Source organism: Poecilia reticulata, chromosome 21, assembly GCF_904066995.2.
Source record: "Poecilia reticulata chromosome 21, P_reticulata-male-v2, whole genome shotgun sequence".
Taxonomy (NCBI): Eukaryota; Metazoa; Chordata; class Actinopteri; order Cyprinodontiformes; family Poeciliidae; genus Poecilia; species Poecilia reticulata.
In genome coordinates this window covers 23,850,154-23,867,203 of record NC_088850.1, presented here as the reverse complement: position 1 = coordinate 23,867,203, position 17,050 = coordinate 23,850,154, and the positions used below count along the sequence as shown (strand labels likewise).

The 17,050-nt window shown below is 44.5% G+C and overlaps 2 protein-coding genes across 4 annotated transcripts; one reads left to right on the top strand and one right to left on the bottom strand.

The window, feature by feature from the left end:
• The first annotated feature begins 2,488 nt into the window (after positions 1–2,488).
• LOC103457985 (DNA repair protein RAD51 homolog A) lies at positions 2,489–6,701 on the top strand. 3 transcript variants are annotated; one of them, XM_008398491.3, is made up of 10 exons: positions 2,489–2,592; positions 3,127–3,218; positions 3,923–4,060; positions 4,439–4,556; positions 4,640–4,731; positions 4,815–4,909; positions 5,004–5,117; positions 5,263–5,392; positions 5,521–5,642; positions 5,711–6,701. In XM_008398491.3, exons 2-10 carry the CDS (start codon positions 3,135–3,137, stop codon positions 5,832–5,834), a joined length of 1,017 nt encoding a protein of 338 aa, XP_008396713.2. In that variant the 5' UTR covers positions 2,489–2,592; positions 3,127–3,134; the 3' UTR covers positions 5,835–6,701. The 3 variants fall into 3 exon arrangements, with proteins under 3 accessions (XP_008396713.2, XP_081458409.1, XP_008396714.2); XM_081602283.1 differs by having other exon boundaries at positions 2,546–2,636; XM_008398492.2 differs by having other exon boundaries at positions 2,585–2,723.
• On the bottom strand, positions 6,242–16,946 carry rmdn3 (regulator of microtubule dynamics 3). The gene is made up of 12 exons (XM_008398497.3): positions 16,343–16,946; positions 15,334–15,523; positions 15,027–15,167; positions 14,277–14,592; positions 13,925–14,027; positions 12,649–12,709; positions 12,487–12,562; positions 11,451–11,528; positions 8,727–8,825; positions 7,646–7,699; positions 7,456–7,530; positions 6,242–7,227 (listed from the first exon to the last, which is right to left on the bottom strand). Exons 1-12 carry the CDS (start codon positions 16,542–16,544, stop codon positions 7,165–7,167), a joined length of 1,458 nt encoding a protein of 485 aa, XP_008396719.2. The 5' UTR covers positions 16,545–16,946; the 3' UTR covers positions 6,242–7,164.
• Positions 16,947–17,050: the final 104 nt, after the last annotated feature.

Genomic DNA, 17,050 nt, shown 5'->3' with positions numbered 1-17,050 from the left:
CTGTCCTGCTTGTGTTCAGCAGAATTATTCTTACGTGTTCCCTTCCTACCTCATGATGCAAAGAGTAGGTTTAGCTTCACAAGTGACCCATATAAATGCTAGGTATATTTTTTGGCTCCTAAGAAAAATTAACACAGTTTAATTAAAAATAGGATTTTCTAAAGTTGTTGACCAAATGCAATGGTTCCCTCCATCTCAGAGGACATTGAATGACTTTTGGCTGAAAGTAACATTCAGCTGCCCTTTTACACAGTTTATTAACATTATTAACATAAAAGATTTGCCAAAAAAGACCACATATTACAAAATAGTGTAATCATTGTTAGTTGCGAGCAACACACTGTAATTTTTTCATATAGTACTATTACAACCAAGCTACAAACTTCTGTCTGGATTACCCTATAAAGCTATAAAAGGAAGCCTGACCGATGACTTATGTCATAATAAATTAAGGGAAATTAAATTTTTCTGCTTGTGTGCTCACACACCAGCATTTGCAGTAAATTGAACTTGTCATATAACGATGCTAGGGGCATTACAATCATATACTGCTGCATCATCACACAGCTCAGGAGTCATACACCACTGACCCCTTGCCACTCTTTGCATGGCTATGCTGATTTGGAGGATATGAAATTAAATGTACACATGGATGAACTACGTATTTCAGCTAAATCGGAACTACATTTATGCTGCTTGATTGAAAAGAGGGGCTGCACAGTGGCGCAGTTGGTAGAGCTGTTGCCTTGCAGCAAGAAGGTTCTGGGTTCGATTCCCAGCCTGGGGTCTTTCTGCATGGAGTTTGCATGTTCTCCCTGTGCATGCGTGGGTTTTCTCCGGGTACTCCGGTTTCCTCCCACAGTCCAAAAACATGACTGTTAGGTTAATTGGCCTCTCCAAATTGCCCCTAGGTATGAGTGTGTGTGTGCATGGTTGTGTGTCCTGTGTGTCTCTGTGTTGCCCTACGACAGACTGGCGACCTGTCCAGGGTGAACCCCGCCTCTCGCCCGAAACGTTAGCTGGAGATGGGCACCAGCAACCCTCCCGACCCCATTAAGGGACAAGGGTGCAAGAAAATGGATGGATGGATTGAAAAGTGAGCTCTCGCAATGTATAAAAGTCAATGAAGGCTCACGTAATGTTGCTAAATTGCTCACACATACAAGATATTACAATTGTAACTAGAAAACAATTGCATTTCCTATGGAAATGCAGAGTGAATACTATAAGCTGGAGGTGTTTGGTGAAAAGTGCAGAAGAATTTGAAGTCAATTGCAAAAAAACTTGCAGAAATGCAAGAAACTGGATAAATGCTTATAGAAAAACTGTTTAAGAGGATTAAAAATTTTCAGTCAATTCAAAAATCCTACCCAAAGACTATTAGAAATCGCTGCAGAACACTGCTTTCAAACCTTTGCAGTTAGGTCAGCTTTTAAGGTAAAAATTAGCTAAAAAGCAACAGCTAGCTGAAATAATGGTATCACTTGCAAGTTGACCTACAACTTGCTAGTGATATGTAGTATTTAACTGTTGAATCTACAGTTAAATATCCTATACCGTGTGAATAAACCCATGTAAAGCTACAATGAGCTAACTAAAACTAGCTAAAAATTAATAATATCATCTAGGCTAGTACTAGCATGTTCACCTACAAGCTCCATGCAGTGAAAAAACCCCACAAGAAGGCTAAAACTTGCTGATAACTAAAATTAGCTAAAAAACTAATAATAATAGGCTAGCACTACCATATTGACCTACAATAACAGTGTGTTGGTTTCGAAATCTCATCTGCATATTTATCAAAGATGTGAAATAGTCTTCATTAATCAAAGAAAGGAAGCCTTGTTTATTCGAAAGCACAAGTGTTCAGATGCACACTATATGCACATCTCGACCCAGTTATACACAACCAAAATTATCATAACACAGAAGCATAGAAACATGAAATCTAAACAATCATGAGGCAGAACATAGCACAATATGATTCAAAATATAAAAGATTTCAAACAACAAGGAAAATGGGAGAGAAAAGCAGGAGCATAGAGTAAATTACATAAAAATTTCACAGAAGGAACCAGACTATCAAATTCAAACAGGAACTATAGAGAGGAACAAGACTTTTAAAAAGTTTGGACACATGTGCAAACTGAACACAACTAAAGTTCAAAGTAACGATCGAGTTTGCGTCGCTCCTTCAACCTGACGTTCCTTCCCGGGGGGGACGATTTATGTTTTCGCATCCACCTAAATAATGTGTAGTTGCGCCACTGATTTACAGCAATATCACGGTTTTCTACTGATAAGAAATAAAAGTGACAAGCAAAGCACTGCATGACTTGAATGTGAAACTTAACATGTGACAGTCTGAAGTTAAATCTCAAGTGATTTAATTTTAAAGTCTCCAGAGAGTTAGAACTTTGAGTCTAAAAGCTTTTACTCCGAATTTTATTTTCACTTTTACTCTGAAAGGTCGCTTCCTAATGTTCCTGTTGACGATACAGACGTTGAAGTAAAACGTCATTACGTTTTAATCGTGCTTTGAGCGCGGGACCTTTGAGGAAATTTGCCGACATCAGGCAGAAAACGTTGAAGGTATTTTCTATGGAAGCTTCCTTTTAGCTCAACACCGACTGTTGGTAAGGAGGTTTAGGAACTAGTCCGAACCTAAGCTGTCAGTCCACTCTGCGGGGCTGGCAGCAGCTTTATGAAGAGGAAATAAACAGGTATCGAAGGCACCTGGTTTGTGCTAACGCTAAGCTAAACAATTGCATAAGTATTAAAAATAATTTCGGTGTGGCGGAATAAATACGCTTCAGAACAGTACAAGTTGTGGAGGTACAGTTAAACAGGAACTATCACCTTGTTAATGTGCTCTAAATTGCGTCCCAACACTACACCACAGTAGTGTTGTAGTGTTTTTGCTGTGTAGTGTACACAGTAAATAACAATTCTATGATATTTAACAGTCACAACGTATTCTAATCTGACAGAACACCGGCAAGTAGTGAAGTTCTTTAGTAAAGACAAGCCGGGTGTTTTTACTATCTGAAATCACAAAAAAACGAAGGAGCAGCTGTGTTATTGTACAAAACTGACAGTAACTTGTCTGCGACCCCTGTCGGTCAGGTGTTATCATGGCGATGAGAGGAGAGACGAGAGTGGAGGCGGAGGCAGAGGAGGAGGAGAACTACGGCCCACAGCCTCTCTCCAGACTGGAGGTAAAGTATCCCGACTGCTCTATGTGCTGATTTAGTTAACAATAGGGCTGGACAGTAAGGCAAAAACAATGTAGCGACAGAGACACGAGGTGAATACCAACAGATGATACATCTGATAGAATATTTCGTATCAACTCTTTTTGGTTACCTAGCAACAACCTGTTGAGTAACTTTCAGGTTTCTCATGTCTCATAACTGCTTAAAAATAAACGAGGTGGAGATAAAATTGGATGAAACAGGAAAGACCATGCCACCAGCCTGACAGTATTTCAGATATTTAAAACAAACTAATCAATAATTATTAATATCTACTGATATGAAATGCTTATATTGTGATAAGTTATTAGCCATATTGTTCAGCTGTAGTTTAGAGCTTAGTTTTATTTTTGGGGGGGTATTAAAAGTTATTAAATGATTTGTCATGTAAGTCACTTTCAACTACTTGGTTGCTGAAATATGCCATACATACAAACTTGTTTTAACTTAGGATTTAATATGACATTAAATTACACCAAATACATTTGTTTAAGCAAGCCTCCTGCAGTTTGATGGGTAACATCACAAATAAAAGGAAGGTCAAGTAAATGTCAACAGGAGACATGCTACAAATGTGTCTAAAGTGTTGTCTGTAAATAAATAATTTGTATTTCAGTACTGGTGGGCCTGCACCCTGCTGGATGCTGATGTTGTCTTTTTGCCTGCAGCACTGTGGGATTAGTGCGAGCGACATCAAGAAGCTGGAGGATGCAGGGTTCCACACCATAGAAGCAGTGGCCTATGCACCCAAGAAAGAGCTGCTCAACATCAAGGGCATCAGTGAAGCCAAAGCAGACAAAGTTTTAGTAGGAAATGTCCATCCTTCCATTTACACAGGCTGAAACTGTACTTTTATTTAGCTTAGTTCATTTATAAGCTGAAATCTTCTGTTTTCCATTGCGTGCATTAAAAGAACTCTGATTACTTCATTCTGCCCACTCCAGTGAAATGAAATGAATGGACTTGTGGTTGTGAAATAGTTCCTCACTGAGATGCTGATAACAATGCACAGAGCTTTTTCCACGTATTAAGTTTAAGAGCATTATTTAGCAATGTATTACAGTCATCAGAGAATTCATGGTTAAGTAATGAAAATGGTGAATTCATGGCTGGTATTTTCTGAACTTGTGCTGCTTTTTTTTTACTTTCTCTCTCACTGGTGTACTTGGTTCTGTCCCTGGCAGGCAGAAGCAGCCAAGCTGGTGCCGATGGGCTTCACTACCGCTACCGAGTTCCACCAAAGGAGAGCAGAGATCATCCAGATCTCCACTGGCTCCAAGGAGCTGGACAAATTACTGCAGGGTGGGGCCCAGTGACTGCCTCTCAGAAGTGACTTCTACACCATTATGAGGGAAGCTGACCATGCTGAATCTGTTCCTGTGCAGGTGGGATCGAGACGGGTTCCATCACAGAAATGTTTGGAGAGTTTCGGACCGGGAAGACCCAGCTGTGCCACACGCTGGCCGTTACCTGTCAGGTAGCATCCCGTTTGATCAGGAGCTGAACATGGAGATGTGTGAAGAGTTTTGCTCACAGGAGCTGGTTTTCCTTTGTCCATAGCTGCCAATTGATCAGGGAGGTGGAGAAGGGAAAGCAATGTACATCGACACAGAAGGAACCTTCAGACCTGAGAGACTGCTGGCTGTAGCTGACAGGTAAACACATTTATACTTATCTATTTATTTAATGTACGTAAACATGTCAAAGTGTTCAAACCCTTCCTGCTTGTCTTTTATTTGCTGAGGTTAGGTATGGGCTAGTGGGCAGCGACGTGTTGGACAACGTGGCCTACGCTCGAGCCTTCAACACAGACCACCAGACTCAGCTGCTGTATCAAGCCTCTGCCATGATGGCCGAGTCCAGGTCAGCAGTGGTCTCAGTTACATCTGAACTATGATCCGCTGCAAAAGTCTGCAGCATTAAGACTGACATATTTTGGCTTCAGTGACATTAGATGCTCACAAAGCATTTCAATTGGACTCCTTAGTATAACTGATATTTTCTCCAGGTATGCCCTGCTTATCGTGGACAGCGCCACCGCGCTGTACAGGACAGACTATTCAGGCAGAGGGGAGCTGTCGGCCAGGCAGGGGCATCTGGGGCGGTTCCTCCGCATGCTGCTCCGGTTAGCAGATGAGGTACGCAGCGCAGCTCTGTGACCCAACCCCATTTTCTGATGTGGTGGACATGTTGGTTGATCATGCCAGGCATCCTAGCAGCTGATGTAACACAAACAAGTGAGACTTGTCTTTTTTTTTCCCTCTAGTTTGGGGTTGCCGTGGTAATAACCAACCAAGTGGTGGCGCAGGTCGACGGGGCAGCCATGTTTTCAGCAGATCCTAAGAAACCAATTGGTGGCAACATTTTGGCACACGCTTCCACCACAAGGTGTGTTTGACTCTAAATAAGACTGTTTACTCCTCAGCCCCATCTCCAACCATCTCTCCTCTGTCCAGGCTGTACCTGAGGAAGGGCCGAGGAGAAACCAGGATCTGTAAAATCTACGACTCCCCCTGCCTGCCGGAGGCTGAAGCCATGTTTGCAATCAATGCAGATGGCGTTGGAGATGCCAAGGACTGAGCAGCCCTTTGCCAGCAGGGGGCTGTAGTGAGCTTAGGAAGAGCGTTCTCATGGTTGGTTGACTGTTCATCACAGTCAAAAAATGTCTCCTGCCTGGACATCAGGTCACATTAGATCTAAACATTCTTCAGTTACATGATGAGTATCAGCAACTAGACCTTCATGGAGTACTGACAATATAACCTGGAAAACCTGAACAAATGACTTCTAATGGACAATATTTGTCTGGAGATTCTGATGAGGCTTGTGTGTCTAAGTTTAGCCTAAAGGAAACAGAAATTTTATTTAAAGTGTTTTGTCCTTAAGCTGTTCTGTCCGTATTCCCTCCATAACTAAATTTCTGAATTCTTTGAGCAGTGTGTTAGGGGATCCTTTAATAAACTGGCACCTCATTCAGAACCAAGCAGTTTCATTTCATTAAAATTTAATATTCAGATTTACAGGAAATAACATGATCAGTTTTTCACTGAGTACTAACAAAAACATGTAAGTGCAATGATGTCACTGTAAAAATAAGAAAAAGAATCCAAAAATGTAAATACTTATGTAACTAAACATTATTACTGCAAAGGTTGAACTGGTAGACTCAGAGCAGCACCTCTAACGACTGTCCATGATTTGTTTTTCATTATTTTAAACTAAATTAGCAGCTCTGATTTTTACTGTATCCTCCTTGATGCTTTATTATTGTATTAGAAGTGAGCTCTTCCAGAACAACACCTGTGAAGATGGAACAGAGCTGGAGCAAAAGGAAAACAGGACTTTACCATATTAGGTTTTTAGCTCAGCTTATTTTCTGTTCCCATGATGCAGGTTTTGTTTAGAAAATACCATGTAAATCAATAAATGACTAAGTGTGAAAACATGGATTATAGTCTGTCTGAAAGGTCACAGCACCACTGAGGCTGCATAGCCAGGAGTTCTGCTTTTCTGGCAGCTGCTGCAACTTTTGAGGCTTTAACACTCAAAAACCAAGAAGCTTGCTGCTGCTCTAAGATCAGCTCATCTGTTACTGAGCCCTTAGTCATTGGAGGCAAACATTCTGCAGTAGCATCAATGGGTGTAGTGGTCAGGTGAGCCTGCTGCTTCTTAGACTGGCAGTTTGGGGGGGGAGAAGGGGGTGGAACAAACTGAAGGGCTGAAAAGTTTGCAATAAAGGTAAAATCAATAAATGCAACACACAGATGTGAAATCAATAAATACAACCCAAGCAATTAAAAAAAAATAGACCAGTTACTAGAAAATTCACCACATTTCATAAAATAATAAAATGGATAGTTTGAGAGACATCTATTAGTGAAGGAAAACATCTGAAAGAGTTCCCAAACTGTCAGTTTGTTTGTTTGTCGGTTAAAAGCTGAAGCTGAACCTCCAGTTCATATGCTTCTTCATCCTGGAGACATGAGATGAAAGTTATGGTTTACATTTTAGTATCACTTAAAAAAACACATTTTATTTAACCATTCTTATAGTAGGAAGTCTTTTGACATTAAATCTGTTACAGAGACCTGGTCAAGAGGCATGGGAATGTTCTAATGAGAAGACTTCTAAATGTATATAATTGCTTTGCATCTGCAAACATTTAGAAATGTGCACGTGTTCACATGCAGAAGGATCTTACATTGTCTGAGGGCATCTTCAGTGCCAGCCTGGTCCAGTTTGTGGCCTCAGAGATGTTCCCCAGATCCTTGTGACACTAAGCAAAACAGCAGCAGCTTTACAGTTCTCTAATGTCATCATAAAGGCATCTGTGTATACTACTGTATTTGGATTTGATCCAAGCTGTTGAGTTTCAGGGAATTTCCAGTTACCTTGGCGATGTAAAGCCTGACGTTCCTGGAGAATCCTGGCCTGAGCTCCTCCGCCTGCAGGACAACGCATGAAGGTCACCATAGAAACAGAGAGAAATAAACACTTCACTGTTACTGGCAGAGATAAACGTCAAAATGTGACTTTCATTTGTTCCATGTTTCCAATGAACTGACTTATTCAATTTAACCAGACAGATCCAATTGCAAATCAGGAAATAGTCAAAATGGCAACTAATTGTCAGCATGTATGACAAAGTATTTCAGGGAACTGATGTCAGAGGCCTGGTTTTAATCCCACTAAAGTGACTGGAGTCAAATGAAGAAAGATCTATAGGATTTAATAGTAAACCAGGATTATAATCTAGAAGTTCTCCTTACCACAGTTAACCATAAAACATTATTGATATTTGTTGAAAATATACAACTGTGATAGCTATCTCTATCTGGTTTCTTCTTGCTCATACAGGGAAATGAACCAGACTCATTTATTGTTATTCAGGATTATTCTTGTTGCTTTAAAAGAAAAATAAAGAATATCTCAAAAACTTGGCTCAGAAAAAATCCCTCCCTGGCTCTGAAAGGATGCGACATGTCAGTGGAATTTTTGTTAGTATGATTTTTTTTTCTTTTTGTTTTCCTCTGGATGTCCTAAAACCTGAAAGAAGTAAAAACAGAAAAGCAGCTAATTGCTGTGGTGGCAAACTGCTGTTAGCTAGGCCAATAATACTATATTTCTCCAACTTTTATGAGTAAAAAACCACAAGATTAACATGTTCATAGATACATATTTAACAGCACTATGTGTCCCATGTGTTCAAACAGATACTGACCATCAGATGTGTTGATTTGTCATATCTGCTCAGCTCGAATGTTTTCCACAAAAAGCTAATCAGTTTATCATTTTAATTTTATCTGGAGCAGATAGAATTAAAAGGCACAACAAAGCTCTTCTAAAATTGCTATAAAAAAATATTTATTGTGGTCCCCCAAGAGCTTCTGAATTAACGATTCTGGACCTCATGGCAAAAATGTTTTTACACCACTGCACAAAACGGAGTTCAGAATGAAAAGCAGCTCCAACCTTCAGGAAGTTCTCCAGGGCGTCATGAATGGAGGCGGTGGGGGCGCTCTGGTACAGCGCAGCAGCAGCCTTCTTCTCCAACCAGTCAAATGTGGCAACCTGCAGCCCACCCCCACAAAGGTAATGGTAATTTTATTTATATGGCACATTTTCAGTAACAAGGCAATACAAAGTGCTTTACAGGATTTAAAAGGAAATACAAACAAAATCTCCTCCTTGGGCTGCCACCTTATTTTGGTGGACGGGTTTGAGTGTCCCAATGATCCTAGGAGCTATGCTGTCTGGGGCTTCATGCCCCTGGTAGGGTCACCCAAGGCAGACAGGTCCTAGGTGAGGAACCAGGCAAAGCGCAGCCTGAAGACCCCTTATGATGGAGACGAACTTTGGATCTGGCGTTCCCTCGCCCGGACGCGGGTCACCGGGGCCCCACTCTGGAGCCAGGCCTGGAGGTGGGGCACGGTGGCGAGCGCCTGGTGGCCGAACTCAGCCCGAAGAGGAGACGTGGGTCCCCCTTCCAATGGGCTCACCACCTGTCGAAGGGGCCAAAGGGGTCGGGTGCGTTGTGTTACGGGCGGCAGCCGAGGGAGGGGACCTTGGCGGTCTGATCCTCGGCTGCAGAAGCTGGCTCTTGGTACGTGGAACGTCACCTCTCTGGTGGGGAAGGAACTGAAGCTAGTGTGCGAGGCTGAGAGGTTCCGGCTAGAAATAGTCGCCCTCACCTCGACGCATGGCTATGGTTCTGGAACCAGTCTCCCTGAGAGGGGCTGGACGTACTTCCACTCTGGAGTTGCCCACGGTGAGAGGCACCGGGCAGGAGTGGGCATACATGTTGCCCCCCATCTTGGCGCCTGTACGTTGGGGTTTACCCCGGTGAACGAGAGGGTAGCCTCCCTCCGCCTACGGGTGGGGGGACGGGTTCTGACTGTTGTTTGTGCTTACAGGCCGAACAGCAGTTCAGATTACCCACCCTTCTTGGAGTCCTTAGAGGGGGTAATGGAGATTGCACCTCCTGGGGACTCCCTTGTTCTACTGGGGGACTTCAACGCTCACGTGGGCAATGACAGTGAGACCTGGAGGGGCGTGGTTGGGAGGAACGGCCCCCCCGATCTGAACTCGAGTGGTGTTCTGTTGTTGGACTTCTGTGCTCGTCACGGATTGTCCATCACGAACACCATGTTCAAGCATAAGGGTGTCCATATGTGCACTTGGCACCAGGACGCCCTAGGCTGCAGTTTGACGATCGATTTTGTCATCGTTTCATCTGATCTGCGGCCGTATGTCTTGGACACTCGGGTGAAGAGAGGTGCGGAGCTGTCCACTGACCACTACCTGGTGATGAGTTGGCTCCGGTGGTGGGGGAGGAAGCTGGTCAGACCTGGCAGGCCCAAACGTGTAGTGAGGGTCTGCTGGGAATGTCTGGCCGAGTCCCCTGTGAGACGGAGCTTTAACTCCCATCTCCGGCAGAACTTCGAACACGTTCCGGGGGAGGTTGGGGACATTGAGTCTGAGTGGACCATGTTCCATGCCTCCATTGCCGAGGTGGCTTATCGGAGTTGTGGCCGCAAGGTTGTTGGTGCCTGTCACGGTAGCAACCCTCAAACCCGTTGGTGGACACCTTCGGTGAGGGATGCTGTCAAGCTGAAGAAGGAGTCCTATCGGGCCTTTTTGGCCTGTGGGACTCCAGACGCAGCTGATGGGTACCGGCGGGCGGGATGAGGCTCAGTGCCTCCAAATCCAAGTCCATGGTCTTGAGCTGGAAAAGGGTAGAGTGCCTTCTCCAGGTCAGGGGGGTCTTCCTGCCTCAAGTGGAGGAGTTTAAGTATCTGGGGATCTTGTTCACAAATGAGGGAAGAAGGGAGCGGGAGATCTACAGGCGGATTGGGGCAGCGTCTGCCATGAAGCGGGCGTGGTACCGGTCTGTCGTGGTGAAGAGAGAGCCGAGTCAAAAAGCGAAGCTCTTGATTTACCGGTCGATCTACGTTCCCACCCTCATCTATGGTCATGAGCTTTGGGTCATGACTAAAAGAACGAGATCACGGATACAAGCGGCCGAAATGTGTTTCCTCCGCAGGGTGGCTGGGCTCTCCCTTAGAGATAGGGTGAGTCATCCGGGAGGGACTCAGAGTAGAGCCGCTGCTCCTCCATGTTGAGAGGAGCCAGTTGAGGTGGCTCTGGCATCTGGTAAGGATGCCTCCTGGACGCCTCCCTGGTGAGGTGTTTCGGGCACCTCCCACCGGGAGGAGGCCTCGGGGAAGACCCAGGACACGCTGGAGGGACTATGTCTCTCGGCTGGCCTGGGAACGCCTTGGGATTCCTCCGGAGGAGCTGGAAGAAGTGGCTGGGGAGAGGGAAGTCTGGGCCTCCCTTCTGAAGCCGACCCCAGATAAGCGGCAGAAAATGGATGGATGGATACAAACAAAATAACAAACCAAAGGAAAGAGAAAAAGAAGAAAAAGCTAATAATGTTGATCCAAAGTAAATAAACTTGATACTCCTATTCAGGGTTGGTAGGTACATTTAAGTGTCCTCTGGTGTAATTCCTTTTCTGGGTGGAAGAATAGGAGTCTATTGAGATAAAATCTACCTTAGCAAGTAGATGCTAAGGTAGTTTTTCTGGTTTCAAACGCACGCACGCACGCACGCACGCACGCACGCACGCACGCACGCACGCACGCACACACACAGGTTGGTTGGAGGCTTCCATCAGTGTGTGATGGGTCTCACCTCATAGCACCATCTGCCCAGCAGGTAGTAACACACAGGGTCATCATCACTGAGGGCCAAGGCTCGATCTAGATGCTCCTGGATGGACCAGGGAGAGAAGCAACACAGAACTGCTTCAATTAAATTACATCTATATATTAATGGCAAAAACACTACACTTTGAGAAAAGGGTTCTCAAAGGCTTCATTTATTAGTTGAACAGCAGCTCCCTTCTGTCTGTCTGCAACAACCAACTGCACTGTATGAAAACCAATCCAGAACTGAGGACTGACTGGGGGTTTGAAATGCCAGCACGCACACACACACGCACGCACGCACGCACACACACACACACACACACACACACACACACACACACAGAGATCCAGGAGTACTTTCTATGTTAGGTAAAAGTAAAGAGTTCATGGCAGCTGTGGCTCCTTTACTGGCTTCATCTAGAAGAGACACTGGTGAGCAGATCACATCTGATACGGTTTTATAGTCTCCAAGAAGAAAGAGGGAAACACTTCAGTCACCAGCTTGTCTGGGAGACAGATGGGGTTAAACACAGACCGGCCAGTGGATGGTCTCCAGGAGGAGAGCAGGAGTTGCTGTCTGCAGCAGCAGTGTGTGAAACAAAGAGGTTTTCCTGCAGTAAAACTCTGATTGCCGACAATCAATCTACAACTCTGTCTGCATACACATCAGGAGACAGCTGGGACATTATAATAATGAAAAAAAAAAACTGACCACTGAAGAAAATGGTTATTAACTATGATGGATACTGTTAGTGCAATATAAAAATTCCAATACATTAAGATCCTGTTATCATCCCTCCCTCAGCTATGGACAGACCAGGAACACTTTGTCTTTGCTTCACAAAAACTCATCATTTTATGAAAAACTTATGGAAATTTTTCAAAAGAATTCTATCATCAGAGGAATAAAACATTCTGCTACCTAGTAAGTCAGTATTTAAACTCATTTTTATATCTGTATGTTAATGTGGTTCAGTGTTGTTAAAGCCCTGTTACAGATGGGTGGGCGGCTGCTTTACCTTCAGGATGTGGCCGCTCTTCAGTTTGCTGTGCATGCTCTCGTGCTCTGAGGAAAGTCTGGTCAGCACAGCAAACCTGACAACACGACCATAAGACATCCATGAAGAATGCAAACACTGCGGAGTTAGAAGGACACTGATTGTCTGCTGCTGATGACCTACCACTTATGACTCTCAGCATCCAGGCTGCTGTAGTTCAGAGCCAGCTCCGCCTCCTCCCGACCTGCACACAACAACTGTTAATACAAGAGCCTCTATGATGATGCTGATGATGATTCTGATCTGTCCAATGAGTCCAACACTGTCTCTAGCTGATCGGCTTGATGGAATTAGTTTTGAAAAAAGAAGAAAGCAGAGGCAAGCTTCATTTGTCACATGGACCAGCTCCAGTCTGCAGGGGGCGCTGTCCTGCAGCCTGTTGATGGACCCACAGCAGCAGCAGGGAGGCAGGGACCTATGGCCCTTCACTGATCAGCATGATCCACATGTCAAATACTAAAATAATAATAAATTTTTTTTAAAAAGGATGTTTTCCTGATCACTACCACAGAACGCGGTCATATCCTGACTGGAAGCAGAAAAACATGGCACTGGGGTCACCCAGGGTTTCTGTTCTGGTCAGGGCTGGGCAGCTCCATTCCTACAGACCTAGATCAGGGGTGCTCACAGTGCGGTCCGGGGCCATTTACGGCCCTCTGAAGGATTTTGTGCGGTCCCATGACCTCAGTTCCAGAATGAAGCAAATCTGGCCAGAAAGCTTAAGGTGATTGAAGCAAATGGACATGTTATATCATGTAGGTTAGATGATTTACACATAATTAACATCTTCTTAAAAAACACATGAGGTAAAATGTAGATTCCCATTTATTAACATTTCTGCTTTCATCTTTTCTTTGAAGTGAACAGAACCACAAACATCAAGCTGCTTTTACTCAAACAAAAATCATACATCCCACATTGTGAAACGTGGACCAGTCTCATAACGCCGTCATGCAAAATCTTATTTTGCATCTACAAAGATTTACAGATCCATTTTCCACAAAAAGCTAACAATTTTGCTGATTTTTCATTTTTAGTTATTTTATTTAATCTGGAGCAGATAGAATTAAAAAGCACAACACAGCTGTTTTAATTTGTTATAAAAAAATATTTAGTCTGGTCCCCCAAGTGCTTTTGAATGAATGATTCTGGACCTCATGGCAAAACGTTTGTACACCTCTGTGCTCCAGCACACCTGAACCAAATTACTGTTCCCTGCTCATCATCCAGACATTCAGCCTGCAGAGGTCTGGGAACGATTCATTCAGCCGGAGCAGGAACCACAGCCAGAACCGGCCTGGTACTGAAGCTGGTCTGGAGCAAGAATGTCTGGGTGACAGTGTGAGTGTGTCTGTCTGCGTGTGTGAGTATGTCAGTGTGTGAGTGTGAGTGCTCCCACCTTTTTGAGCGTAGCTGGACTTCTCCTGCTTGTCCTTGGCAGACTCGTACATGTCCTTGTAAGCGCGAGCCAGCCTCCAGAGGAAGTCCCTGCTGTCTCCGTACTGCAGCAGGGTGAAGAGACAGTTCAAAACCTCAGATATCATCATGAATACAAATACTTTTTAGTTTACATGAGCAACAGAGAAAAGTATTTGACATTTTACAGCCTAATGGATTCAAAACTTTGGGAATTATTTATCTATCAATTTCTCAAAATCTCAGACACACTGAAGGAGCAGATTCAGTCAGTTGAAGCTCCTGTCCACACTGTGAGGACGGATATTGTCCATCATGGACAGACTTCGACTCACCTCTGCTCTGTTGTCCAGCAGCAGCTGAAAGCCGTCTGCTTTTAAAGTAGCGTCTCCAGTGTGAAGGATGTCACACTGAGCCAAAAGCAGAGCCAGCTCTCCATGAGGAACTTCTGCCTCCATCCACAGCCTTCCCTCTTCCTCCTCCTCCTCTTCCTCAAGCTCCCTCTCCTCTTCCTCTTGGGAGTCTTCTTGGCGGAGGGTGAGGACTGTAGCACAGCTTCTTTCCTCCTCGTCTTCCTCAGAGTCTGGCTCCGGTTCCGGCTCATCTTCATCGTGGTCTGTGTACTCAGACTCGGCGTAGGCCGTGGAGTACCTGAGGCCCAAAACAAGCACTTCATGCTGCACGGCTCCCAACACAGGATTCTCAGAGGACACGACTTTAAAGCTACGTTCAAGACAGGATGCAACAAATACCTCTGTGAAAAGGTTGAGATTAATACTCAATATGTTCTTTATTTATTCATTCTTTACTCATTTAGACACTTTTGGTCAGGGTCAGTGTACCCCAACGGAGGGGAAAGATGTCATTACTCGTTACAGTACTGTGTATCCCTCAGTGGGGTCGGGAGGGTTGCTGGTGCCGATCTCCAGCTAACGTTCCGGGCGAGAGGCGGGGTCACCCTGGACAGGTTGCCAGTCTGTCGCAGCACACACACACATATATATATATATATATATATATATATATATATATGTTCATCTCAGAGAAGCACCCTGCTGACAGCCTGGTGAGAGGGGACGACATACCCTCCTTCGCTGGTCTCCTCGTTGGTGCTTCCCACATCCTGGCTGGCAGTAAAGTAGATAGAACTGGAGCTGGTTGAGTCGGTCCGCTCTCTGTTGACATAGCGACGACGTCGGACCCTTTGACTGTCCTCCACTCCCTTTCTAAAGGTGTGTGAGAGAAAACAGCAGCCAGAGAAGCCCAGTTTCAGTCTGGAGTACAAGACACACAGCAGCACAAGTGCTAAGTGTGGATCAGATTCCAGCTGAAGAAAGTGGGTCACATTGCCAAACAAAACAGTTAGGAGGGGCGGTTGGTGAGTCCACTCACTTGACATCCTGGATGATCTGCAGGGCGATGTCCTGCAGCCCCCCCCGGAGCTCGGCCACCTCAGAGCGCAGCGAGGCCACGCAGCTCAGCACCTGGTCCAGCTGGATCCGGAGCTCCAGCTGCTGCTCTGGGGACAGACCCTGCACCACGGCCTCCATTGCTGCCACGGCCTGCTGCTGGGCCTCCATCTCTGGGGACGGACACATACATCCTCTGACTGTCTCTGCACATTTTACTGATGCCTCTAGCATTTTTAACAGGGCTGCACTGATAAGAGTTCTCTGGCCAATCACCAACCTTTGAACAGCCTGACTTATAAATTCTGGTTGATAGTGATTTATTTATTTTTTGTCTGAAAAGTCAGAGCTAAAGGGGACAGTGGGTGATTTTCAGCTCAGCACCTGCAAACGAGTTTCAGACATTTGCAGTTATAAGTGAGATCAGTTTCACATGGAATTTATCGGCCAATGGTCGATCATTCAAAATGACAGAAATCAGGGCTGATTTATTGGTGCAGCCGCAATTTTTTAATTGCCCAAAACTAACTCCTGTTTATGCTGCAGCAACATGAAAGATTAGCTCAACATTCACTTCTAACACAATGCTGCGAAGGCATGAGTAGAAAAACAATGGAAATCCCATGCTACTACTTACATGAAAAGGCTGATTAAATAAATTTTTACAAACTGAAAGAATCTTAAGAACTTTAATTAATTTCCTCCAAAAAAGAATTGTTTGATAGATCATTGGGGAGGTAATAGATCATGAATATCCTCCAGACAAGAAAAACGTAATTGTTTCATAATACATTTGCAAATGACATAAAATGGCAAAATAATTTGTCCTAAATTCTGACACAATTTAGGACAAATTAGCTCTCAAAATATTTATTCTAGTTGTCAATATCATACAAAAATGTCTTTATCAAGAACAAGTCCCTGAACTCAAGGAGTTTAGAAGCAAACATGTCAGCATCTGAACAGCAGGGGGCAGTGTGAAGCTAACCTACCCTGAGCATCCAGAGGCTCCTGGAAAAGCGCCGCTCCATCCGCCTGGTCAGGCAGCCTTGCAGCTGACTGGCCTCTAGATTCCAGCCTTTGGGACCTTCTCCTGCTCCGTTCTCTGTAAATTAGAAGCCCAATCAACCCCAAACTGGCTGCAGCTCCGACAGCGAGTCCGATTAACCCGTTTCTTCCGAGCGAAATGATCATTTCTCTGCATTCGCAGGTCTTGTTTCAGCCCTAGCTATTCTTATCGACGGCGGCCCATTATTTTGGCTTTAGCAACGATCAGAGAAATAGAGATCCGACTGTCCGAAACTGGAACCAAACAGCGATAACGGTGACATGTGTTCTCTGCCACCTGACCCGACCTAAGCTCCGTTTAGCAGCTACGCTGGTACCCGGACCGCGCAGCAGCAAGCGGACAGTCACTCCGCATTTTATCCACAATGTAACGACCAGGGTTCAGAAAGCAATTATTCAAATGTTGGGATTTTCATTTATTTGTCTTCAGGCAAGATACTCCAACAGTTTGTAGTAGTGCTGCTGAGTACCTCACCAGCTCCTCCATCCAGCGCGGTCGAAATTACTTCCGGTTGTGCTTTCAAAATAAAATAACTTTAAATTTAATAGTACAATGCATTTCCTATGGATTTCAAAATAGAGGCATTGAACTTATAAGTAAACTACCTACAAAGTGCGAGTTTTAGAGGACA